This window comes from Melanotaenia boesemani, chromosome 13 (assembly GCF_017639745.1).
Source record: "Melanotaenia boesemani isolate fMelBoe1 chromosome 13, fMelBoe1.pri, whole genome shotgun sequence".
NCBI classification, from domain to species: domain Eukaryota; kingdom Metazoa; phylum Chordata; class Actinopteri; order Atheriniformes; family Melanotaeniidae; genus Melanotaenia; species Melanotaenia boesemani.
In genome coordinates this window covers 27,551,447-27,578,569 of record NC_055694.1, presented here as the reverse complement: position 1 = coordinate 27,578,569, position 27,123 = coordinate 27,551,447, and the positions used below count along the sequence as shown (strand labels likewise).

Here is a 27,123-nt window from a genome sequence, read left to right as displayed (position 1 = left end):
AGTAAGTGTGTAAGGATTGGCAGCAACACTCACAAACATTTTGTTATGCATATCATCATTTCTTTAGACATTTTTAATATATTTTCTTCTCCAGTTTTAGCAGAATAGGTGTTTCACTTTTCTGTCATTTAAATAAATATTTGTGCCCAAGTATGGACAACTTGCAGCTCATGTCTATTTTTGGTGTGCGCCTCCTTGTCGGTATAAAAGTTCACCAAATCACTCCTCTGATCAGTCTTCAGTCATGAGCTGTGGTGAAGATGTGGTTCCTCATCCTCATCACCTACATCTTTGTTCGCATTGAGCCAGTGAACTTAGAAGGTGAGTTACAGCGTTTTCTTTTCTTTTTTTTTATTAGGTTGGAGATAAATAACTTTACTTAAAGTTTAAATCATTTAAAAAGAAAAGCTGAAGGATTGTGAGCCATTTTCTGGAGGTGAACACATGCAGGTGCTGCAGGAAATGCAAAAATACAAACTGTTTTCATGTTTTTCTTTATTAATTTTTATAAAATTAAGTAAAGGACCTAAAGTCCCATTTATAACCCTGATTATAACTACGTTTGAAAAGCATGCTTTAACTTAATTTTTTTAATGAATTTAATCTATGACATAATTTAGAAATGTACCTTGTATAATCAGTGTGACGCTATTTTGTTGATATTTGGTAGACTTATTTAATCATAGATAATACTAAATCGTAAATTATTTTTTCTTTATAGTCATAAGGTTTTTATAAAAATATTTATTATGGTTAAGAAGTTGCAGATAAATTAATCAAATTTTACTGTCATAATATGGAATATTATTTAATCAAAAATATTTAGTGTATATATATATAAATATATATATATACATATCAGATTAATCACAGCTTTCAAATTATTTACCAATTTTTAAATAATTTCAAAATGATTAATCACCATCTGCAAGTTTTTATATGCCTGAATTTTGCCAATTTTACCCAAAGTAAATGCCTGTTGATAAAATAGATCATTGGCTGTTGTTTTTCTAGTTTTTCTTCACTTTTTGTTACACTTTTTTGTTTTCTAGTCAGTGCCCCTGCCCCATCAGAACTTATTTAGACTCACCCATAAATAACTGAAGTATAAACCATGACTACCACCAGTCAGCCACTGTGTAAGAGAAGGTCCTTCCAAAAACAACAGCTGAATAATAAACTAATGCAAGAAGAAAAAAGCCGATCAGGTGATCACTGTTAAAAATGATCAGCATTAAAAATGCAATAATCACATAAATTCATGCCGCGTTTTTCTTGACAGAAAATGTCATTATATATATATATACATATATAAATATATATACACACACACACACACACACAAATATACATATATATATATATATATATATATATATATATACATATACATATATATATACATACATATATGTGTATATATATAAGTAAATACACCCCTCGTATTTATGCAAATAATTCATTATATCTTTTCATGGGACAACACTATAGAAATGAAACTTTCATATACAGGACACCAAACTGTAAAAACTAAACTCTGATATCCTGTATAGTGTTTTCCCATGTGTGTATATATATATATGTATATATATATACATATATATATATATATATATATATATGTGTGTGTGTGTGTGTGTGTGTGTGACAGAAATGAAAATATACATAAATATTGGTTAAGTGAAATTAAACTTAAAAAATGTAATCAAAATATATTTAGTTATTTCTTAATTATTAATTGTTGTATACATAAAATGCCTGCAGGGTAATCATTCTATCAAACGTTAAGAACACGCCTGTTCATTCAAAATGTTTATGACCAAACATGACTGGTATTTTCGTGTTGTTTTAACGCAAAGTTTCAGCAGCTTCATTATCTCACTCATACACTGTCTACTACTACCTAAACAGGCAGAGGTAGGGCCATTCTACGGAATCCAGACAACAAAAGCAACCCATGTGAAGGCATTGTTGAAGTCTACTATAATGGCACGCCAGGCAACGTTGGAGATAAATTCTGGTCAAGCAACACTGAAAATGTTGTGTGCAATATCACTCACTGTGGGACACCGGAGACCTCAGAAGACGAATACATCAGTTACACGAATCGCAAGGTGTGGCTCAACGAACTCAATTGTAGCGGTACAGAAGAAAGTTTGTGGGACTGTCCTGGCTGGCCGGCTCCAGGGCTAAGCTTTTATCTGAAACCAACTGTGAAAAAGATCAAATGTTCAAGTAGGTCTTTCTTTATTTCATTATATTTGGTGAGATATGGAATATATTTTATTTATTAATCCAGATAAAGATTGCGTGCTTCAAAAAGCTGTTTGGAGAAATTCACAATATTGATATTCACATAACTGTAAAATGAATCTTGTTTAAATTTTCCTGTTGTTTGGTTTTTCTTTTCTAGATAATGTCAAATTAAGCCTAACTGAACATAGGTGTGCGGGAGCTGTGCAGTTCTCCACACAGCAGGAAACTGGTTACTTTTGTGGGGACAACTGGGGTAAGAATACAAAACAGAATTCTGATTTTATATTACCTAAAAATAAAAATCTGTAACATTTTTTATAGTAATATTGTAAAATTGAAAAAAAAAAAGAGACCAAAAACACTAGCAAGGAAGTTGGTTGTTTTTCTTTTCCCCTTCTATGTTGTCAGTCTGTTCATAGTGAGAGCACCAGTTTTGTGAAATGTTTAACTCTATGATAATCATTATTAAAACCCCAACTATCATTTTTTTAACATTAAGAACAAAAAGATGCCGAGCTGTTGTGCAAGAGCCTCAACTGCGGAGGATTCAAAGAGTTTCCAAACCCTGAGTGGATGACTGAGAATGATTTCCATAAATCAATCAAGATGAAGATAAATTGTTCCGGCATTGATCCGGTAGATCATCTGTGGCAGTGTGCAACTGAAACATCTTCAACGTGCAAAAACCCTGCCTTTGTTGTATGTGAAGGTAAACACACACACGTACACGCACTCACACACACACACAAAGAACTGAATATAACAAAAAGGGTTTATTCAAACAGCTTACAAGAGAGTGCAGCTCAAAGGAAACAAGACAAATCTTTGTTCTGGGTTGCTGGAGTACGAAGATGATGGCAAGTGGAAACCTGTTGAAAGCAGCAAAGAAACATGGAGAAACGGTGCAGAAACATGGTGCCAACAAATGCACTGTGGTGGTGGTGTGTCTGCTGTCCCTGCTAACGACACAAAGTCTCCTAAAAGCCTACGGATCACATGCGCGGGTAAGCTAATGGATATGCCAGTATCAGTTCATTCTCTCTCTCCCTATTTCTCTCCACACACACACTGTATACATACATATATATGTGTGTGTGTGTGTGTGTAATGATATCTATGATTAGCTATTTGTTTCTAATTAGGTAGTTCTTTAGCATTTTTAGCTGTGGAGTCGCCGGTTGCAGACACCTGATTTAATGTTTGTAAAACAAAATTTATTGCATTTTCTTCACATAGCAGTAGCCCTTCTTTTAGAGGAAAAGTACATTTTGCACATAACACATAGCACATTAATCGTGATCAATATATGTATATATATATATATATATATTTATGTTTGTGTTTCCCACAGACAAAGTAGAGGTTGTTCTGGTGGACGGAAATAAGGAAAACAAGTGTTATGGATCAGTCAGTATTAAAGTGAATAGTATAAATAAGCCTGTGTGTGCCTCCACCTGGACTGACATGGAAGCTAAAATGGTCTGTGATGAGTTAAAATGTGGCAAAGTAAGTTTTTTTTTTTTTTCTTTTTTCTTTCCAGTTTACCTACATAGATCACACAAGACTAAATAAACAAAGGCATTGAACACAACAGAGATGGATATTAGCCATTAAATTATGTTTAGAATCACTGAAATTCAGCCTTGTGTTTTCTGATCAAATTTACATGCAACTGGTAAAAACACTTTTGTATGTTATGGTAATATTTTAAAATATATTTTTATGAATCTATTTAACTTTTTTACTCGATTCTTTTAAAGAATAATATAAAGTTGTTCAGTTGAGCAGAAAGTAGGAGTTTTATCTGATTTGTGGTACTGTTAAAACATAAAGTAGCATGAAATGGGAATATCGTGAAATTGCATGTGATTATGGGACTGTTATCATCTGACATTCATGCTAAGCTAACTCAATGTCAGGTAGCTTCATATGGTATTAACTGTGTGTGAGTGGAATGGACCTTCACATCTACAGTCACCTTAACAAAGATGTAAAGAAATATTTTGAAAAATTCCTTTTTTACCATATTTTATCTGCTATCAGCAGGGTCAAATCATTGTTAATAATAATTTTTCTTCAAACACTCTCTCGTGGTTTGAACAAATCAACATTCTGCATTTGTCAATGACAACCTTAAATGATCATAAATGCTCTTCTCTAGATGATAAGCATGTTTACAAGGAGTGGGGAAGGTGGAGCAATGGATTATGTGAAATGCACCGGCAGCGAATCCTCACTGTGGCACTGCAATGCCAAGTACAGCAAAGACGGCAATATAGTCTGTTCAACCACTCCTTATGTTGTCTGTGCAGGTAAGATATAGGTGGGATGGTTCTCATTTTCAATTATCGACACTAGAATGCGCTTTCAAGGTAATTAATAAGTAAAAATGTCCCATCGTTACAGTTTTTATTTATTTCAGCGCATATTTTTACATACATATACATCTAAAACAACAATAGATTCCAACGTTTGACAAATGTCTTTTCATGATTCAGACAGCATCGATGTGAAACTGGCGGATGGTCCTGGAAGATGTGCTGGAAGATTAGAAGTCTACCATGAAGGCCGGTGGAAGAGCGTCAACAGCAAGACTTCGAAACCAGGGTATTCAGATCTTGTCTGCAAACAACTGGGTTGTGGAACTACAAGATCTGTAGGTGTTAAAAAATTCAGTAAGGGCTCTGGAGATTTTTTAAGCTTAAGCTGCAAAGCAAACCCTCAAGACATATCTGACTGTATTAAAACCGTCCAAAGCAACCAACGTGATGAACAGGATGCTGTGGGAATAATCTGTGAGGGTAAGTTGATTTTATTTTTTAATTTAACTATCATTGCTAGTACCACAGTGCATTGCAGCATACAAGTGTTTATCGGAGTAAGCAGACAGGAAATAACATCATCTTTAGGTCATTAGAAATGACAGATGTATTAATTTGTATAGGTGTTAAAGAACTGTGTGTGTTTACAACACATTTGGACTCCCCAGTGGGCGAATAATAACTTGAATATTTGTTGATATAAAGTACAGATTAATGCATTAATGCAGTAACTTTTGCTTACAGAACTGTGTCTAGTAGTTTTTTTTTTTAACCAAAATACATTCAGGACCTTTAAACTTATAAACTAGGAAAAAATTTGCAATCATCTGTAACCAGTATTTTACATTTGTAGCAGATTTTGCTCCTGCTTTTCATAGTGACTGTCAGAAAATGTCTGTTTTAAGAAGTGGATTATAATAAACTGGATTTAATTGGATTAAGAAATTATATAACCCTCAGGACTTCTTTTACCTGGACTTGCATTCTACTTGTCTATCCCCTGTATAAAGTTTGCAGACCATTTGTTTTGAACTGGTTCAATATAAACTTAAATTAATTTTGTGACAACTTATTTCAATATCTAGTTTAATCATATTGATCTCTGTAATTTACTGTCCTCCACACCACACACCACAGAAGACCATCATGGCCCAAATTTGTAAATAAAGTCGCAGCATCATTGTACAGACAACCTTTTTTCTACAACAAAACTTGAATGACCACTTCAGCTGATGGCCACTTGCACATTTGAGCTAAAACATTCTGTAATTAATGATTGGATTTATTTTTCAACACATTTCTTTCATCTTGAGATTTGGAGTTAAGCAGAAAACATGTGATGCCACAACCTGAGATGTTTTAGCCAAATGACACAAAAATTTAACACAGCTCCACTTAAACAGCCAAAAATAGTGTTGACAGTGGCTTCCAAATTCACTTAAATATCATTCGTCATTGAAACAGCATTGTGTGGTTCTTACTGAAAGGCTAAATATATCCAGTCCTAGCTAAAAGTTTACCAGTGGAGGCTCAAAAGTTAAATCCTAAAAATAAAAACAAACAAACAAGACCCCCAAGAAGGCCCCCAAAGAGCACAGGGTGTCCTGGAGGCTTGGAACATTCAGAGACATTGTGGTTAATGTCCTCACATTTTCCCTTTTTAAAGAGAATAAAGTAAGCCTACATGTTGTTATTTTTAACACAGGACTCAGCCAGTAAACATTATTTATGTTGAGAATCTCACTTTTTAAAACATAAAACCAAGTACGGTTCCAGCATGGAGTGCTGGTGCAGGGGGTCTATGGCTTTTAAGTATTTGTATGAAAGGGAGTCCTCAAGGAAAATAGCCTGGGAACCACTGCTCTGTTGAGTGCAGTGTTAGGCTTATGGATAACATGTTTGAATTTAACATGTATGTTTAGAAGTTGGTCTCCAAACTTGACTGCAAACTGAATTCATTTTCTGATTAAAGACAATTCACACACTTACCTTTTGTTGTTTTTCGGTGCAGAGCACGAGCTGGTTTTTCTGAAAGGAAACAAATCCTGTTCTGGCACCGTGATGATTGAACAAGGAGACAGAAATTACTGGCTTTCAGGGTCCAACGAGACATGGAACCAAGAGTCAGCAAACACGGTGTGTCAGCAGATGCACTGTGGAAATGCCACCAACTATACGTCTGAGCATAGTAATGATAAGAATAAAGATGTTTGGCATAAATCCTACAACTGTTCATCCACCAAAAACTCTTTATTCGAATGTGACAACTACACCTCCCTTCCATCTGACCACAATCAGACCATCGCCTATGTCGATTGTTCAGGTAATGCAAGACATTGTAAGGAAGCAAAAACAAAGAAACTGAACTGAAAACTCTTTTATCCAGAGTGGGCTTGCTTTACTTGTGAAATATTCTGCTAATGCTACTTTCCATTCAGATTTCTTACACAGAATTTTTATTTGCTTTTTTGAATTCTGCAACAGGAGAAATCTATATGTACCTGAGTAACACCTGCTGGGGGACTGTCAACATTAGGGCAGAAGAGAAGTATGGAGGTTTGTGTGCAGACACCTGGACGGAAGAAAGGTCTAAAACGCTGTGCTCGAGTCTGGACTGCGGGGCTAAGGTCTTACCAGCCATAAGACAACCAGATAGAATAAAACCCATGTTCATGAGTTTGCACACCACAAATCATACCACCGACCTGAGCCAGAGCAACTTTGTGAAAACGAAGGATGACAAAAGCAGTTGTACGCCAGCTTACGTTGTCTGTGCAGGTATTGTATTAGTTTTCAAATTTTCATTTATTCCAAAACAAGTCTTAAGTTTGTGTTTTTTTCTTGTCTTGGCATATATAAACTAAACTGCAGTTTGTTTTGCTTCAGCAAAAATCCACTTCCGTCACGTGATACACAGATTACAGTTTCCTTGTTTGATTTCAGCTTCTGATTTGATTTTAAAGGAGCTGGGGATTAGGTGTGATCAAAAGAATGAAAAAACTCTCAGATATAGGAAAATATAAAACACATAATGCACCAGGCCATAGGATTCAAAGTTAATTGATGAAGATATTTCTCTAAATCATTTGATAAAAGTGTATCATTATTTATGAGCCAGATTATAGATTTTAAACTCTTACTAGACGCCAAACCAGTACTTGCCCACCCCCTCCACCCCCAAAAAAACCTTTGCAAATGAAAAAAAAGAGGAATGAAACAACAATTTACATTTGCATTGTTGCTGCTGACAACTGCAGACAAAGTCCAATCATTAAAAAATAGTGTTTAGTTTGATGTTTGAAGCTGCAGCTGAAGATGCATAAATTTTGCATAATGAGTGTTTTTCTTTTAAAAGAACAATAAAATTAAAAACAAAAGATTAAATAATAATAAACGTAATAATAATAGTATTAATAATTGTAATATTAAATAAAGTAATAAACAACTTATAAAAAGTAGGAAAGACCTATGCAGATGTTCCATTTTAACATATAAAATCACTGGTTGCTTAAAATCAGCCAGTTCTGGTTTCAGGTAATCAATCAATCAACCTGACCAGTTTCCATTTATTTTTTCAAAAACCCAATTTTTCCCTCTTCAAATAAAACTATAACGTAATTTAAAAAATTAGTATTTGATACTTTTTTTCTAAATTTCTTAAGTTTTAAGCTATTTGGTGAAAGAAGTTTTTTCTTTTTGTTTTTTTGTTTTTTTTTTTTAAACTTAATTTACATCCTGTAATAAGTTGATCTAATTTCCTTGTATGTGAATAATTATCAAAATAACAAACAACACATGGTGTATTTTGTTGCAGGTAGCATCAAGCCCAGCTTTAGTTCCAACCGGGACAAATGTTTTGGAAATGTTGAGGTGTATTATGAGGGCAAATCGATCCCAGTGTCCTCAGAAGCTCTTAAAGACAAAACAACTCAAGACGCCATCTGTAAGGAGCTGAAATGTGGAACGGCTGTCAAGACTCTTCCCTACTTTGGGCCTACATCTGCAGTGAATCAAGTCGTTACAACACTGAAATGTAGCAGCAGTGACGCTTCTTTATCCGCTTGTGACATCTCAGTTCAGAACAATCCGACTGGACAAATCAGTCTAGCAGGCCTCCAATGCTCTGGTTAGTATATTCATTTTCTCTTTAGCTTTAATATTAATCAACAACTAACCAACGTGCTAAAAGTTAAACATTATGGTCTTGAAATTACAGAATTAAAAAAAAAAATATTTTCATTTTAGTTTAAAAGTTATATTTAAAACCATTCTGTATCAAAATAGTTTGTAATTTTAGGAAATATAGTTGTAGGTAAAGGAAGCTATGGGGAAATTTGAAACAGAGATCTGGTCTATCAGGCTTATTAGGTCTTCAACATGTAGTACGAATAAGATCCAAGCTTGGTGAAGGTGCTTTCAGAAATATATTGTTTATCTCAGGAGCAATTTACCTGCTGAGTTGAGCTCCATAACAGCAATCATGACATGAATTTAAAAAAAAAAGAAAAAAAGATCGGGTTTATTATAAATTACTGTGGCCACATTTCAGTGTGTATATATTCATTTAAATCTTTTTCATGTAATCCATTACTCCACAATACTTTTCATTGCATGGCGGTGGTAGCACCGTTGCCTCACCTGGTTCCAGCTTTAGCTGGGGTAAAGGGGTTGGAGCTGGGTCTCTCTGTGTGGAGTTTGCATATTCTCCCCGTGTATGCATGAACTCTGGGTACTCCGGCTTCCTCCCATACACCGAAGAAATGCATGTGAGGTTAATTGGTCACTCTAAATTTTCCCTTTAAGTGAGTGTGAGTATGAACAGCTGTTTCTCTCTCTGTGTTGGACCTGCAATGGACTGGTGACCAGTCCAAGGTGTACTCGGCTTCTCACCTAAAGCTGCTAGGATAGGCTCCAGCCCCCGCAACCTGAATTAGACTGAGTATTCAATATAAAACGTATTATTATTATAAAACATATAAAACGAGTATTTTATTATATTATTTTATCTGCAAGGGGACAAATAAGTATTTAGGAAGAAATATGAATAAATTAACAATTAGAGAATTAGACAACAACAGGCATTTTAAATTTCATGGCTCTTTTGTTTGTACATAACGTAACCTAAATCTCTGACTTGAATCATATATAATCATATATAATTTTTTCTTCTATTATCTGTCCCTGCTGTTTGACTTAAGAATGGAGGACGATAGTATTGGAAGTCCAGGACACTTGCAAAGGAGATGTGGTCGTCTACTCAAAGGAAAGGCGAAGTCTCATGTCCAGTCATAACTGGACACACAGTCAAGGGCAGAGGCTTTGTGAGGACATGACATGTGGCAGTTTGCTAACAAATGAAACTCAAAGGAAGCGAAATCGTCTCCCTCTCTGGAACAGAACCTTCAGCTGCCCAGCTAAAAGTAAACTAAAAAGCGTCTGGGACTGTGAAACAGAGACCCCTGCACCCTCACAAAACCAGGCGCTCCATATTGAATGTAAAGGTAAGATGTAAAAGTTTCAAAAGTTTAATAGTAGAGGCACATATAAGAAAAAAAACAGGGATAATTGCTGATGCTTTATCTATATTTAATCATTTTATTTCTTTCCTTCTTAGACACGTCAAAGGTCACCCTTTCAGGGACCTGCAGCGGAGAAGTGAGGATAAATAACATTGAAATATGTGCACAAAACTGGGAAATAGACTATGCTCACAGGGTTTGCCAAGAAATGGATTGTGGCAATGCCATATCAAACGATACATCTAAAAAAGCCCAGCCTAGACAGAAATATTTCCATGTCAGCTGTGATGATCCCCATTACAGGCTAGGTCAGTGCAAGAGAGTTCAGGGAGAGTGTAAGACTGGCCTGGTGTCTGTTTTCTGTATTGGTAAGTACATTTGCATCCTTTTTCATTAATTAATGCCCCCGTTTCTTTTTATTTTTTCTTTTTTTAGTGCTGGAGCAGATGGGTTCAGTTTGGTTTTTGTTGTCCATTAAATGTGAAATAAATGTTTTCTTTGTTCAAGCTTTTTTTCTATACATTTTGACTAAAGCTGGGAGAAGTCGTGCAGCCAGAGTTTGAATTAGAGCAGAGCTTTGCATGTACACAAGCCAAAAATAAAAACATGAAAGGAACTAAACGTAAATTACCCTCCTGCTTTAAGATTGCACTATAGTCAGTGGACAAGCAGCCCAAAAGAAAGTTCAGGGATGTCAAACTGTAGTCCTTAAAGGCCGCTGTGCTGCAGGTTTCCTGCTCCAACACACCTGATTCAAATCAAATGGCTCGAACGCTTCCTGTCAAGCTCTGCAGTCAGTGCCTTTCATCATGTTTTTTCTCAACAAATGTTATATTTCCTGCATCTTTGTACATTTAATTCCAGCACTGCTGGATAGTTTTCTTTTTGTTAGCATGCAGCTTGCTTCACACATCTCTTATAAATTAATACTCCATGTTAAATCTTAAAAACATCTATTACTTTTTTCTTTTCTCTCCACTGAAACTTGCTACATCAGTTCGAAGAGAAGTGGTTTGGTTTTCCAATGTGAGGTGGACATAGACAGTCATTGACTTTCCAGGGTAACAGTTGTGGGCCCAGGAATGATGCCAGAAAAAAAATAAATCAGAAGGCTTTGGCATGACAGGAAAAAAGTATGGAATCACTGCTGTTGAAGGATATTCATTCAGCTGTTGTATTTTATTTTAACAGTTTGGATAAGTTTTGTATTATTCTCGCATTTACTCATTTATTTGCTTATTTATTTATTTACATTCTAAAACTGCTGCATGAACAAACTCTTAAGAGTGGCGAGTCTATCATTTCTGACAAGGGTTGTAAAACCCATGAGCAGAATTAACCAGCTATCTTAACAGACTAGCAATGCCAAAAAGTTGACTCTCCCAGCAGCATGTCCATATCAAAGTTGTCTTTTGTGTTTCTTTTTCCTCACTGAAAATAGAATAAGATTTCCTTTTTGATGTTGACATGCTAGTTGTGCTTCTGTTTTTTTCTGCTAAAGCAGTAGGTCTGTCCCCCAACATTTTTTCTTTATGTCTTTTGTTTTTTTACAGGCAATGTCAAATTCAACACTACGGAAAAATGTGGCGGAGTGATTAAAGTGAATTATCGCAATAAGTGGGAAAATGTGTGCTTCGAGGAGTTTCCTACAAATTTACTGAACATGCTGTGTCAGAAGATTAATTGCCCCAGCAAAAAGCCAGAAACAACAGCTCAATTAACAAATGTAAATCTTTATATTCCACTTTGTATTCAGTTTTTACAGACTCTGTACTAGAGCACATTCAATAATATAATGAATATGTTTCAATTTGAAACATATTCTTAAGTAGATTTGATCCCAAAAGACAAAATGGGAGATAAAGCCTTTAAAACAAACAGCATAAAACTTAACAAGTTCAGAAATGACAGGACCCTAGCTTCCAGAATTTTCCTTGGCACCTATGTTGCAAAAAGAACGGTCAAAATAGTTGTAATGACGACTACATGGCTTTTTACATAGTTAAATCTGTGTTGTTTTGTCTGGTTGTATGAAAACATGTAATTCTGATATTATAATTTCATTCCCCAGACGGCCATAGAAACAAGCCTGGTGTGTCCCAGTGGATACGATGTTAATGATATCAGGTACTGTGTCAAAAACCAGTCCTGTACTGGGAAGAGACTAGCTACCATCTACTGTGACGGTAATCTAAACCACAAATCCTTTTCCACAATCTTCATCTCTTGTTTTTGCAGGAAGGGACGCTTGTTTTTTGATAATTCTGGCATTGTGTAATTTGGTAAATGCACAAAAAAACCAAAAACAAAACAAAAAAAAAGTTCCTAATGCATTCTGGTTTTATTGATTTCAGGCTATGAGAGGATTTTAAACAGTCCAGAGGAACCACCCACACCTACAGTGCCTATTATTCTAGGTGTTGGAGTCCTTCTGATTGTGGTGATAATAATTGTTATATATGTACGATACTACCTAAGCAGGAGAGCAAAGAAAAAACGATTCCCATGTGAGTACCTTTAACTTATTGTACTATCCAGCTGTACATAAAAATACTGGAGGACACTTGTTGTCACTGACATAAATAGTTCCATTAAATGTATAAAACCTTTGTATTGCAGCAGGAATGTTGCCAGAGGAAGACATGGAGTTTGAAAGTGGTAAATATGAAGATGTATACAATTCAGATGAAATGGAAGACCTCAGTCAAGGCAGTATGAAAATCGTTTTATTTTTTTTTTTATTTTATTTTATGCCCCATCTATTATTTGCTAATATAACTGTCATTGTGAGACTCGCAGTTTTAGACATTTCTCTCTCTTTCTATCTGAAAGTGCTTTAAAGTGGAGGCAATGTGCTTATTATTGTTGTTTTTTACACAGAATTCCAACCTGAAGCTGAATTCATAAGGGATAAAGATGTGCATAGCATTTCCTCTATTCCTTATGATGATATCGATGAGGTGGTTGAGTCTCAACCCCTGACCTCTCAAGGCTCGATTGCTGCTGGCCCAAGAGACAACAACATGCGTGAAGGCGTCCTTAACCTAAGTGATGGAAAGTTTCACACCAACTTCCATAAGTTTTTTTTTTTCCACATTTAAATAGCTTTACTTATATCTGACAGAAGTTTAACCGTTTTTCACTCATACAGATGGTATAAATTACGAAGTGGATGAGTCACAAGAGAATTACGACGACATTGACGCCTGCCCTGAGGTCGGCCAGACTACAGCTGAAGTCCACGAAGGGACCAGAACAACGCCCGCGAGTGATGCAGCAGCATTTCAAGACCGTGTGCAGAAAGATGACAATTATCTTGTGCCGGGCCAAGATGGGTGAGCGAAGTTTGGTCAAAATTCAACTCAAACAAAACTCAATCTGGGCAATAGAATTCTTTCAAACCCCAACTTTCAGATTATTCAATCCAACAGATAAATGATGAAATGACCAAAATAAATCTAGAAACAGGGAGTAATATGAAGAGAAATGCTTGCTGTATTATATAATTTTGATCTATATATATATATACCCATAGTCTGTTTGTAATTATAGATTTTTTTTCAGCAATGCTCAAAGTTTTGTATGAAATTGCTTTTGAATTATCAGATGTACTTGTTTGAAAACTATTTTATGTAAATACAACAAGTGGCCTTTGTTGGCACAATATTATATGATTCCTATTTGCATCAAGGAAACTTGACCAATTTCTTTTAGCTTACACAAAAGCTAACCAGGCAACAGTGGGGGCAGCAGAGCATTCTAGCCATTTCATTTTACATTCTCTTTACTGGGAAAATAGCACGACCTGGCATCCAGGAAAAAGTACCAATCAGACAGAGCCAGGCTAACCATTCCAATTATTTCTCAAGTTTGTGCTAAGCTAAGCTAACTAGCTGGTAAGTTGCTAGTTGCCGGCTCAGATAAGACTATAGCAACTAAGTTACTCCCTCCAGGAAGTCCTGGTCAAGATGGCAAAAAGTTTCAAAGTGGCTGTTAGCACTATGCATCTTGGTACGGCACTTCTTTTAATCTACGTCTTTTCCGCCCTCTGTGTTATTTTTGTTAATAACATTTGAAATAACTTTCTATGGAAAATTTTGTTGGCTTGCTCAGTAAGTGTTGATTATGTGACTTTAACATTTATCCTGGAAATGTGTCACTTGTCTTCATGTCATAGTCTGGGCAACACACAACACTTTACAATGATTTCTGTCTGTAAACAATGTTCCATAAAACATACTGCAAATATTTGGAGTTCAGTTTCTCATAGTTGACATAAGTCTGCTTTTCTGTTTACCATAAAAGTTTAGCTTTTCGAATGTAGCCTACTGTTTAAAACATAAGTGAAAATTATTCAATACTGTAGATGCTGTTAAATATGCTTTGTTGGTCAGAAAATGCGGTTATCTGATAATGACTATTTTTAAAGATGTTTCTTTTATGCTGTGTTATGTGTTTTTATTCATATTTCATTAATGCAAAGCTGTTGTTTGCTTTTTTAAACTATGTTATTCCTTTGGTTAATTCATTTGGTATGTTGTTTCACTGAAGCAATGAACAACATGGTCAGGTGAACTAAGCTTTAAAATGAATGTTTTAAATGTTAAATGTTTAACGAAGTCATGTTTGATTTATGTTATCATTTTGTGCTATCACATCATTAAAAATCTTTGTCCACTGCTTTTATGTGCTGCATACAAAAACTTTAAGGCTTAATCTTTTTCTGAATCTAGCGGGTTCTCCGACTCCTCGCTGTGTTTCTGGAAATGGCTCAGATGTTGAGTATCAAACTGTATGTTAGTAGGTCATATATAGTTTGATACACAGCACAATAAGCCGTTCTCTCCACAAGACGTCATTTTCGGAGTGATTTACAGTAAGTAACTTAAGTTGTGAGAATATGTATGTACTTTAACAGTTCTTCATAGTCACTTGGACATATTAAAGCAGCTGCTTAATACAAATGTTACAACAAATGTTACCATGAGTATGGCCATCTATTAGGAACTGACAGACCTGCAAGAGCCTCACATATTAAGTCAAGACTTACTCAAAGGCCACTAAGATCACAGAGCCAATGGATATGCCCAGAGGGACTAATTTGTAGCCAGTGATTCTGAGTGATATGTAGACATCACACCCAGTTGTGCTGTTAGAGCCAGAGGGCTCATGATGTAGGATTAACTCTACTGAGGCTGAAGCTTAAATAGATGCCATCAGACCAGGATGCAGTGGGGCCTAACAAAGTTGGAGATTTTAAATATTGTGCTTACTTGAAATTGAAGGATTGTAGGAAACTCTCTTTGCTGATAACAAGGTAGTTCCGGCTAAACTGGATAGCATAGTATTAAATTAAGTCTTGAAATGATCCTCTGACCCTCCTTCCACTTGGAATTAAAAGATCATTTTTGTGTTTGGCTTTTAGACTCAGCGTTTGTCTTGTTTTTGGGTTCATTGGGCAACTATTTTATTCCCCCCTTTAGCAACAAAAGTTAAAATATTTATGAACTTTGTTTCCAGTGTATCTCTTTAGTATTTAAAATTGGGCTGTCAAATATAACGCATTATTGGTGTTAACTAATTTATGTAATTAATAACATTAAAGTCTTTAACTTAACACATAACAAGCCCCATACATCTGTCATTTTTCTGTTATGACAGCAGGATGTGGAGAAGCGAGATGTAAAAGATCGGACTGGGGAAATTCTATGGATGGACTTGAGAATTAACAGTGTTAATGGAGCAAACCATGGTCACCCCTGTGGAGAATGGGGGTGTTTTAACATGCACTGTTTTCCACACCCGCACTTTTCCTGCATTCTTTTTTAAGCTTGTGAGAGCCCAGCTGCGTTTTGCACAAACATGCCTGCTCTACTGGCTCTCTGGTTATCTCCGTTTGTGCATTGTGTCATTGATCAGCTGACAGGCTTTTCTCTCATTACATTTGTTTATGGTTCAGCTGAGAAGGAGGAAACTAGCAGTCCATCACAAATTTACCTAAAAATATTGTTTTTGGTAGGACCTTTTTTAACACAGTAGCTGACAAAAGGATGTAGCTGTAGAAAGGATTTATATTTCAGATATTGCAGGGGCAGATCTAGAAAAATTCTGATAGGGGGTCCTGGCAGGAGCACTGACCAGAAAAGGAGGGCCCAAATAAGACCTTATTTTTTGGTCTAGATCTTTTATATATTGAAATGATTATTACAACTAAAGTGATCGTCTGAAGTAAAAAAAAAAAAAAAAAAGAAGAATTTTATCAACAGGTGTTGCTGCTGTAGGATTTTTATCACTGCCGCACAAGCACTCACACTTCAGTGATCAAAGGAAAAACTTGTTTTTATCCAGGTCATCAGTTTTATCAGAGTTTTTTCGTCAATGTTGGATGTTTAACTTCAGTTGTCACATCTGCTGGATTTATGAATTTTCACCATTGAGACAGTTCGTGAGATGATGAAATATGAATTCTGAATTATGATCTAGAACATGGTAGAAATTATGCAGAACAACATATAGAAGTACATTACATGCTGCATTTACTGACCCTTGGACATATGTTTACCAAGGGAAGGTCAATTAACAGTAAATATTTGGAAGCATTGGCTCTTTCTGTTGATATAACACAGTAAAAACGGGTTGATTCAGGCATATAAAAACAAATGGTGAACAATCATGATTAATTTGTAAGCTGTGATTATTTGACAGTCCTAATTTAAAATGTTAGTAAAAGTTAACACCTTAGTACATATCATGATGGATAGCTAGCTGCAAGTGAAAAAGAAAAACAACATGTACACTTTTTATAAACTTGTTTGAAAATTTCCACATGGTAATATAAAAATGGCAGTTTTTTTTAAAAAGAAAATCAGTGGCACTTATGTGCACAATATCTAATTTCTTCAAGGATTTATTTTTCATATTCTCACAATTACAATTAAATTCATAGCTTCTTTGACATGATTTATTATTATAAGTACAAGTTTCTGACATATCATTGGCCCTTATTTGTGCAACTGACTATCCTTTATTATGCAACATAGATTTGTGTAGCTAAAAATTGCTTTACTTAGCACATGTAGGTTTACACTGAATATTGAAGTGGATTTTTTTAAATTATTGTTATTATTTTTTCTTGTTTCAGCTCCTTCAACAGTTGGGCATATTTATTAGGCCTTACTATTTAAGGAGCTTATGGTTCTGCTGAGAAGGAGGAAACTAGTGCTTTATGGTTCACACTATCACATTACTTTGGTTCACACCAAAGTTATAAAAATACAATTTATTCAGAGAGAATGAATGACTAGATGATGATAGATAGAAGTATATTATGAATAAACAAGTGACAAATTGTATGTATATATATATGTTATTGCTGACAATTATTGAAAATGAATAACATCTTTAATGTCATAAATCATTCAGCTTTTATTAAAGCTTTTGAATGTTACAACTATATTTTAAACAAACAAGCACTCAGTGCAAGTTGTAGCAATGCCAATGCTTTTTACTGCAATCATGTAAAAATAATGATTTACTTCATCAAATATAATTTTCCATACTCTCCCAAGTGTTGTGAAATTGTTAAAAATTGTTATTTTCAGGAATAATTAAGAAAAAAAAACTGGGAAATGGAGTTTCATCATATGTAAAATATGGTGAAAAACAAAAATATGGATTAACAAAATATAATTCAAAAAGGTAAATGCATTTAAATAATTTTTTTAATTGGTAATGTATTAGTAGTGATAATTATTATAAACATATCAAGTCTGCAGCTTTATAAAAATGCTAATAAATTAAGAAGTGGCTCCGCTGCAACTTTATTTTTCTTTCCTGTTGGAAAACGTAAGAGGCAGATCAGGTGTCCTTCCAGGAGAGAATAAAAGCCAGCTAGATTTTTCCACAAACTTGCAACTCAATTGTGCTCCTACTAAAGCTTTAAAAGCTTTAATATTTATGTAACAGCAAATGATTAATCTACTATTTCATTACTACCATTATGTTTTTCATGTGTGGCTCTCATTCTGGGTGCATGGTGATTGACTAATCTGGTGTTTTTAAGTAGTGTCAGACAGGAGTGTGATAAGATAAAGGGAAATCATGCCGGTTCGAACATCAAGAAACAATCTTCATGAATGAGATAATGAGATAAGAATATGCTTTTTTTCATTTACTGGAAATTCTGCTAATGTTTAATAATGTTATCAGTCAACTTCCTTTTCCTTCTTATCTGCAAAATAATAATTTTAAAACAAACATATTTAATTTATTTAATTTAATTTTCAAATTAATGGCAAAACAATATGACCAGAAAATAAACATACAGGTTGCACTGTCTTGTTACACAGAACAGGTATGCACAACATAACTTCAGTGCCTTCAGATAGAGCGTTGGACACTACTTCAAATAGTTGGTGAGTCAACCTCCCACAAAAGCTCTGCAGTGGGATTTACATTGGTGGTGTTACTGTTTGTATGGCAGGGCTGGATGGGCACTTGGGCCTAGGGGTCAGCTGAAAGATGACCCTGGTTAGCGTAATGCCCTATAAATGCATGTGAAGCATGAGTGGTAGAAACAAGTTCAGGATCTGGGCCAGATCTTGTTCAGCTGTTCTCATGCACCAAGACAACAGTAGAAGGACAGAAATCCAGCTGCAGTAGTGTGAAGAGATTACCTAAAGAAAAGGTACTAAGGGTCATTAATGTGACTTAACCCAACAACCAAGCACATTTGCGTGTTTTTGGATTTTAATTTCTATCATATTTTATATTCCCCCTCACCCATTTTTAAGATAAGGGATGCAAAAGAATGCATATTTTATATTCTTTTTAGAATTTGTTTTAGGCTTTTGTAAACAACATTACCAAAACCATCCCCCATTTGTACCCTAAGCACAAAAATGTACATTTTGAAAACCATTGTGTGACTTTTTAGACTTTTCTTTTCATTTCTCCACTTAATTTGAGGCCAAGGGCTTTCTGTTTGTGCTTGGAGGGATTCCCTTCCTGATTAAGTCATTTTTACAAGATATGCCAATAAGGAAAATACCCACTTTATCTGCGAAGGAGAGCTTGCACTTTTTCTTCCGTCCTCTGCTGCCAACATAAGCTCCTCATTTGAATTTTAATGTTTTAGTGGACGTGTAATTATCTACAGCATACATGTTGTATTACTGTGTGATCAATACGTATGAGCCCATGCAGCTTTAAATGGTGCATTTTCCATATTTTCCAGTTCATGCGTAACTTTTATCCAAACTTTCAAAGAACCACCACATTTTTATTATAAAATACATAAAACACACATCTACATCAGATCACTGCTTTAAAAATTCCATAACACAGAATCTTTTTTTAGCACATGAAAGTTACATTTGCTGTGAAAACCAAAACAGACCCAATCTTCGTTTACGCAGCTGTGTCTTCAGCACAGTGTATAATGTTGAAGAAAACCTTCTCATTTCCTACTTGACACCATCATTACACTGTAGTAGAGGCCCTAGAAAACATTGTGGAATGCAGTCCAGAGGACGGTGAGTACAGTGGTGACACCTCAGATATGACCTCCATGAGTGACCGTGACTGACGATGATGACAAGGACTACCCCTCAGTGTTGAGTCATTGTCCACCAGCTCCAGCAACTCCTCTGATGGCAGTGAAGAAGCCACAGAAACTACCTGTCTTGGAGGTCTAAAAGTGGAAAAATTCTGTGGTCACCCACAAATACCTTTGCCCTCCAGTGGAATCCTCTGGGCACAGGAATAACATCCAGACCCACTTGCCTGAGTTGAAGAACTGGTTGACAGCTTCATCTTATTCTTCACTACAGAGCTAAACAGTCTGATTATCAAATATACAAACCTGCTTAGGAGGAGGATGGTTGCCGACTGGAAGGACATTAATGCTACAACCATGTGTGATGTTGGGTGGACTATCTGGCTTCAACTGATTTTCAACCCTGGCAAGGATGTCTGCTTTAATGAGTAGCCGGTGCCATCCAAGCAGACGTCCTAAGGGCCTAAATGGCCCTGCGCTTTTAGGCAGTACATGTCAATGTATATGACTAGGTGTAGCCTGAAAATGTGGGAGCCTGAAATGCCAAATTACCATACACCTGAGGGGTGATTCTTGCACTGGCAGATCAGCTGGCGTGCTAGCAAAAAACAAACAAGCATTGTGCTGGAGATGACAGAGAGGGGTTACCATCACATGTGACCATTTCTTCACCTCATTTGTTCTAGCAGAACATAAAGCATAAATAATCTAGTTTTCATATTTCATTTCTTATAGTTTGTATATAGAAATATATGTATGCTGTTAGACCATTAAACCATTTTTCTGTCGTTAGACCATTTAAAAAGTTTTTTAAAAGTGCTGTTTAAAAAGTTTAAAGAATAATTAATATTTGATATATGTCATAAGGACTGATACTAGTTTAAAGAATAAAAATAAATAAAAAAATAAATAATAGTACATTTTTTTTAATTACATGATTTTTCATAAACACATTTTTGTTCTTAGGGTTCAAAAGGGGAGTATTTGACATTGAGCAAAATATAATAAATTAATGTTGCTGCTAACTTTCATGTATATCGGCCTTCAATAATCAAAGCACCAATGGTCCAGTTTGCATAAAATATATTGAACATTAATTCATATTTGTGTTTTTAGTACTATAAAAGGCTGTTGTAGATGAGGGGATTTTTTTTAAGAAAAATTAAAAATGTAAAGTAATCTCAAGTAAATCTCAATATAAAGTGAACAATAACGCTGCAAAATAGAGAGGATTGAAAAAAAAATAATGAGAGATAATTCTTTTGTTTTATTTCCATTTTTACACACAATATAGTGGTATCTATTGGAAATGATTAATAGTTAAACAATGTCAACTGTGTGGGCAAATAGACAACAATGGACAAACAACAACAACAACAAAAGAACGCTGCAATAGAAAAAAAAAATTACAAATAGGGAAAAGTCCTTTTTACGTCTGATTTCAGATAATACATTATGTTTCAACATTTATACGAAGTAAGGGTTTCCTAAAATGAGTATTAATGACCAATGAATGTCTATGAATTTCTGCAGTAAGACAAGGCTAACCACATAAATGACTGCAATGTTCAGTGGCAGCAGCACCCCCTCATTCCTCAGTCTTCCTCATTCATTTGCTCTAACAAAAATGAGGAAGACTCAGATGGGGGAAGAAATGATCAGCTCCTCTTACAACAATAAGACCAAGTTAGGAGGAGACATTCATGACAAGATGTTGAGAAAATATTCAACTCAAGCTGCAACTAAAAGGTGGCCTGTTGGTGTTTTATAATGTTTTGGACATGGATGTACTGAATGCATGGGTCCTCTACAGGAGCTACATCAGTACTAGAATGACCTGGTGCGCGTTCATTACTGAGTTCTCGATGTGCGTTACAATAAATCAATATCAGCATTGAGTTCAACTCAGGGAGAAAATCAGGTCTCTTTAGTGACAGCTAAAGTTGCATTATCCAGCACTCCGTTTCATTACTTTAACTTTATATGATATATATATATATATATATATATATATATATATATATATATATGATGATATAAATATATTTTAACAAATTAATCAATTTTGTTATGTTAGCTGATAAGTGAATGTTTTAAGCTAGTAAGCATTTGACATAATTTATTTGAAATATAAGCCAGACGTAATCTCACATGTATATCAATTCATTATTTACTGAAGCTTTGTCTCCTTCTATATGATAAAAGGATTCAAAGGGGGAAAAAAAAAATCTTTTTAGTGTTGCATCCGCAGGTTGGCAAAATGACCCCCCTGATGTAACACACTCTTGTATCACATTTTCTCTGGGTCATATTCTCATACTGTTGCATTATCCAGACTAAACTAGAATTATATAGGAAATTGCATAAATTGAACCAGGCATTTATAAAAGATGCACTGCCTGGCCAAAATATAAAAAAATGAAAAAATAAAAAAAGGAAAGAGTTATAAGCTGGATTTAACTAGGGAAATATTTTACCTAAACTTATGAGCTAGCTTCAAAAACCTACATGTAAGGTTTTTTTCTTCTTCTTTTGGCTAGCCAATATATATATATATATATATATATATATATATATATATATATATAAAGTAATATAAATATAAATACGGACCATTTACCATCATTAAGTATTGAAACCATTGACCTGCAAATGTTTGTTGGTTCATGTGGCCAACATTTGCATGTGAGTAGAAAGTGGTAAAAAGATAAGTGAATTGGAAAATGGCTAGAAATGCAGGCACTGTGTAATAATGGCAATGAGTTAAATACAAGGAAGATTTTATTCTGTATTTTTTTACGTTTTTGGGGACAAAACCTTTTTATATTTTGTATTTCTAAATTTTACTTAATCTATATTTTATCTTTGTTACATTTGCACTAAATAAAGGATCTATATTCTCCCTTTTACTACTGACCCTGTCAAATTGTCATGTTTTAAAACTGCAAAATGAATACTAGGTCAAAGTCAGTTTAAGGTCTGTGTCACTTATTCTTAGTGTTGTTAGGCTGTTTGTCTACCTCTCTATACCTCTAATCATCCCTAGAAGCAAAAACCTTCCCTCACCCTGCTCTCTACTGATCTCGGTTGCCATGTTCCTTCTTCAACCAGCCCTTCTCCACAAATGCTCTAACCTCCCCCACCGTACACCTCTTTCCAGCATCCAGAGCTAGAAGCTTACTAAACATCTCCATGGCTTCAGGTGTGAACCTTCTCCACAAAGGAGGAATGTCCTCCTCATCATATGGTCTTTCCTCCCTTCTGCACCAGTCTGCAAACTCCTGGTAGAAGTCATCTGAACCCATGCAACGTTCCCAGGGGAAGTAGCCAGTGAGGATGCAGAAGATAACCACTCCAAATGCCCAGGTGTCCAGGCTGGGCTCCACACTCAAAGGTGGAGCAGTCACTTCTTTTTGGCCATCAAGCAGGGCCATTGTGCAAAGTTCTGGGGCCATGTAGGGCAGGGTTCCTGTGATGAAGCGTATGAAGGTGCCTCTCTTCTGTGCTAGCCCAAAGTCTGCTAGCTTGACCTGACAGCAGTGACTGTCCAGCAGAAGGATGTTTTCAGGCTTGACATCACGATGCACCAAGCCATGGCTGTGAATGAACTCCAAAGCACTGGTAATCTGGAGGACGCAACGTTTTACAGAGGATTCTGGGATACCCACCTGGGGGCATTAAAGAAAAGAATTTTTGTATCATTTCACTTTGGATTTACAATTACATCACGATTGTGAAATGAAAATGCAGGTTTTGGCAAGTTTTACTAGACTTCAGTGTACATTGCAATTACCTACAGATTCCTGGTGTTTATTGAGAACGTTCACATGGGCTCCAGTTAAGACTTTGCAAATTCTGCCATCAGCAGAGTCCCCTTTTTTGTGGCTAATATGCTATAAGTATCATGTAACCAAAGCGCTGCATTTCTACAGTACTGTTACCAAGAGACTCATCCTCAGGATAACATAATACTTCACCTTAATAATTTGGTGTTGCTAGTACTTTTTGTTTTGAGACAGTTAAGACAAGCATGCTAACAGGCTAAATAGCAAATAGCAAACATTTTAAATATATAAAAAATTACAACCTGCATGTTAGTTTTATTATTAGTATGTTGACAACTGTTCAGTTAGCTTTCACCTTAAAGCACAGTGTATCTAAATACAAACTCAGAGCTCTGCTAGCATAGTTGTAGTCCTGATTCAGTCCTTTTGTAACAATGAGTGACTCACCTTTGGCTGGATGACAGCAAAGAGGTCTCTCCCAATGACAAGCTCCTGGGCAAAGCAGTAGTGTTCTTTAGATTGGAAAGCAATGCCGAAGAGGCCCACAATGCAGGGGTGGCAGGACAGGTGTAAGGAGATGCAGTACTCACGCAGAAAGCCCTGCAGCTTAGTTGAGGCTTTAGGCATCACTTTCAAGGCCATGGGAGTCCCTGAAGATCATCCATACCAGGGTTATCACAGAATATCAACATCATCTTTGTACTGCTAAGGAATTAGAAGTTACAAACACTTGTGCTTACTGCTTCAGTGAGATGTTCTTTGCATTATGCCCAATATTTTCTAAATCATGAAGCATATATTTAGTTTTTCTCTCATGCGCATGCTCCTGTGGTTATTATTACATACTGTTCGGTCAAATTTCATTTGTTTTGACATTTTACAGCAGTGAAAACACCCAAAACATCATTCTTTTTGTCTTAAATTTGACAACTTTTTCTGAAGTGAGACAAAATACACAAAAATGAAAATATTTTTAAATTCTATACTTTTGCATATAGGTGCTACAAATTTTTGCACACTCCGGCTGTTGTGGATCAAATTTGATCTATTTAAATGGATTTTAGAGCCACCAGTGTGGGTCAAATCAAGTTTTTTTTATTTATTTATTTATTCATTTTTGTTTTATCCTATTTATGAGACAGCGGTGACAAAGTTCAAGGGAGCCTGGATACTCTTATAACAACTGTTTGTGTTCCCACTACTTTTTCCTTGGTTTACACAGAAACAGACACCTGCTGGTCTTTCAAGGGGCTTTGGGGGAACCAGGAAACGGTAGTGAAACAGTAGCGGAGTGGTCGTATATGGTGTAGAAAGGGAACAGAAGTCATGCAGAGGTCAAACGATGCCATGACGCAGACACAAGATCTGCACCTGCAAACACCTGCTGTAATAAAAAAAACTACAAACAAATTTGGGTTGGGAGGGTGGTGGTAAAGGATTATAACATTATAAAGGTACATTATCTATCATTTTAGTGATGGACATATTTGCTGCCATAATGTGCAACATGCCCTTTGTCTGAACCTCCAAGAGGAGGAAGAAGTTGATTATATTTTATATTGTTTTTTTTATTATTATTTGTATTTTATATTATATTTTAAGTTGATTTTATTATTTATTGTTTTGTGTTTAAGTGATAAATGTTAAATTAATATTGATAATTATGGGGTGGTGTTAGGCTTAACTGGTTGAACCACCCTCTCTTATATGAAGGGTACAGCTCCTTGACGGGGAGCTTGGCCCCACCTGAGGCCTTTTGTTGCACATCTAACCCTCTCTCTTCGACCCCCTTTTCTGTAAACTAACTATAAAATAAAGACCACAAGAGCTAAGACAATTTTTCTTAGATAGTTGTGAAGACCAAGTGAAGTTTGTGCCATTTTAAAATTAAGTAAAATGCATATAAGTTTTAATGCCTTTTATGGTTTATGTAAAACAGGACATATTGTGTGATGTTTTTCTCCAAAAACAAGTGTTGTAAATAAAACCTAAGAAATATTCTCTTTCTGCTCTCTGAAATTTTATTAAAAATTATTCATGCATTTATCTATGTGACAAAAGACATTCTATATTCATTCATATCTGTAGTTTAAAATTTGGTGAAGACACCTCCTTTGAAGAAAATCTTAGACCAAGGCTGAATTTGGGGTAGAGTGATCGGAAACCTTTGTTGTTGTTGGTAGGTTTCTTTAAAAATACTTATTTGGCACAGAGGTCATCTGTAATTACTAATGCAAGAATTATAAAGCACATTGCTTCTTTACTTACTTAAACTTTCTTAGGTAAGAAGGGCTTCAGGGACCAGGACATTAGTAATATATTTTACCGGTGTAATTTAATGTAAACAGAAACAGGTACCACATCAGTTTTCCTTGACAGATTTGAAAAATATGAGGTCATACCTCTGAAGCGATGCGTAACAAGGAGTACTCTGCCGTATTTCCCCCGGCCAATCTCCTTGATGATGTTGAAACGTTCCTGGATCTCCAGGTTGCTGATACTCTGAGCCGTCAGCTCCATCAACTCATCGATCAGGCTGCCATCAGCAAGATCCAGCTCAATCATCTTTTCCAACAACAACAACGAAACAGTCTTTAGTTCATTAACTTATTCATTTTTAAATAAGTGACTATCCTCACATTTCATGCTCAAATGAACACCAAATATTTTGCCAAGTACTTCAATTTAGTAATCCACATTTCATCCTGACCTCTGACAAATCAGTGTTTAAGTCTGTTATTGCTAAGTTTCAGTAAAAGCACATCATTGCTTATCAATATGCCTTCAAGCACAGCTGGACCTTTTTTCATCTAAGTTAGTGATTCTCGACCTATCTTCGTTGTGAACCCCATTCATGCAAATACTGAAAAGCCATGGACCCTCTGCCCCACTCCATGCTGAAACCATATTTGGTTTTATGCTTTCAAAAGTGAGATTCTCACCATAAATAAAGTACTCTGGCTGAGTTCTGTCCTTCAATAAAGCCAAAGTTAAATTAACAACATATAGGCTTACTTTTCTTTCTCAAAATAGGGACGTGTGGACATCAGTGGCTCTGAATGTACAAAGTCTTGGGGACCCCCTGTGTCGTTTGGGTGTAATTATTTTATTATTATTTTACTATATAAAATAGAGTTGATTTGTTATCTGCCCTTCTTATTTCTATTTTTCCCACAAAAGTCTGAACAGTGAAACCATTTTTTCATAACATCACAGAGCATCATTTTTAGCACTTATTTAGTCAACTCTTAATCACACTGGTAAAACTCATGTTAATGATTAGATTTTTATAACTACAGGATTCTTACCTTTTTTTAACACTGTATCCCAACACAGTTACTGGAGACTTAGTAACAAACAGTCCTAACACAAAAAAACTCTCACACACACTCACACCAGCATTACAAAATGCAGGTAATCAATATGCAGACTGGATGTCGGTCCCGTCAGTCCTCCACCTTCACTGCTGCTTCTGCTGCTGCATGAGTGGACCTGAAAGCTTTTCACTGGCTGGCACAAATGTTTGTGACCGCCCAGAGCATACTTCAACAGCTGATTATGCTGTCTCTGCAACGGCACACACACATTCTCACACACACAGGCCTACATATAATCAGCTTGAAGATGCACATGTGCTGTGAGCTTGTGAAGCATACACTTTTTATATTGGAATAATATTCATTAAT

The 27,123-nt window shown here is 35.6% G+C and overlaps 2 protein-coding genes across 3 annotated transcripts; one reads left to right on the top strand and one right to left on the bottom strand.

The window, feature by feature from the left end:
* The first annotated feature begins 235 nt into the window (after positions 1 to 235).
* LOC121651884 (scavenger receptor cysteine-rich type 1 protein M130) lies at positions 236 to 14,776 on the top strand. Of its 2 annotated transcripts, none has more exons than XM_042004342.1 (19): positions 236 to 321; positions 1,912 to 2,235; positions 2,414 to 2,509; positions 2,756 to 2,965; positions 3,042 to 3,260; positions 3,608 to 3,762; positions 4,418 to 4,568; positions 4,755 to 5,057; positions 6,589 to 6,900; positions 7,062 to 7,355; positions 8,392 to 8,703; positions 9,776 to 10,078; positions 10,192 to 10,464; positions 11,650 to 11,822; positions 12,168 to 12,282; positions 12,451 to 12,603; positions 12,716 to 12,754; positions 12,977 to 13,150; positions 13,248 to 14,776. In XM_042004342.1, the coding sequence occupies exons 1-19, from the start codon at positions 261 to 263 to the stop codon at positions 13,433 to 13,435; spliced, it is 3,855 nt and encodes a 1,284-aa protein (XP_041860276.1). In that variant the 5' UTR covers positions 236 to 260; the 3' UTR covers positions 13,436 to 14,776. The 2 variants fall into 2 exon arrangements, with proteins under 2 accessions (XP_041860276.1, XP_041860275.1); XM_042004341.1 differs by having other exon boundaries at positions 12,716 to 12,808.
* Positions 14,777 to 21,697: 6,921 nt separating this feature from the next.
* On the bottom strand, positions 21,698 to 26,891 carry si:dkey-8e10.3 (serine/threonine-protein kinase SBK1). Its single transcript, XM_042004343.1, has 4 exons — positions 26,746 to 26,891; positions 25,840 to 26,002; positions 23,885 to 24,087; positions 21,698 to 23,320 (listed from the first exon to the last, which is right to left on the bottom strand). Exons 2-4 carry the CDS (start codon positions 26,000 to 26,002, stop codon positions 22,727 to 22,729), a joined length of 960 nt encoding a protein of 319 aa, XP_041860277.1. The 5' UTR covers positions 26,746 to 26,891; the 3' UTR covers positions 21,698 to 22,726.
* Between the last annotated feature and the right edge of the window lie 232 nt (positions 26,892 to 27,123).

What these genes read in the sequence shown, in the direction of transcription:
- LOC121651884 (XM_042004341.1), top strand. Translation starts at nt 261, where the DNA reads ATGTGGTTCCTCATCCTCATCACCTACATCTTTGTTCGCATTGAGCCA. An exon ending in TGAGCCAGTGAACTTAGAAG is followed by an intron (nt 322 to 1,911) that starts GTGAGTTACAGC and finishes CTACCTAAACAG; the next exon opens with GCAGAGGTAGGGCCATTCTA. An exon ending in CCTACGGATCACATGCGCGG is followed by an intron (nt 3,261 to 3,607) that starts GTAAGCTAATGG and finishes TGTTTCCCACAG; the next exon opens with ACAAAGTAGAGGTTGTTCTG.
- si:dkey-8e10.3 (XM_042004343.1), bottom strand. Translation starts at nt 26,002, where the DNA reads ATGATTGAGCTGGATCTTGCTGATGGCAGCCTGATCGATGAGTTGATG. An exon ending in TGTTACGCATCGCTTCAGAG is followed by an intron (nt 24,088 to 25,839) that starts GTATGACCTCAT and finishes GATGATCTTCAG; the next exon opens with GGACTCCCATGGCCTTGAAA. An exon ending in TTGCTGTCATCCAGCCAAAG is followed by an intron (nt 23,321 to 23,884) that starts GTGAGTCACTCA and finishes TAATGCCCCCAG; the next exon opens with GTGGGTATCCCAGAATCCTC.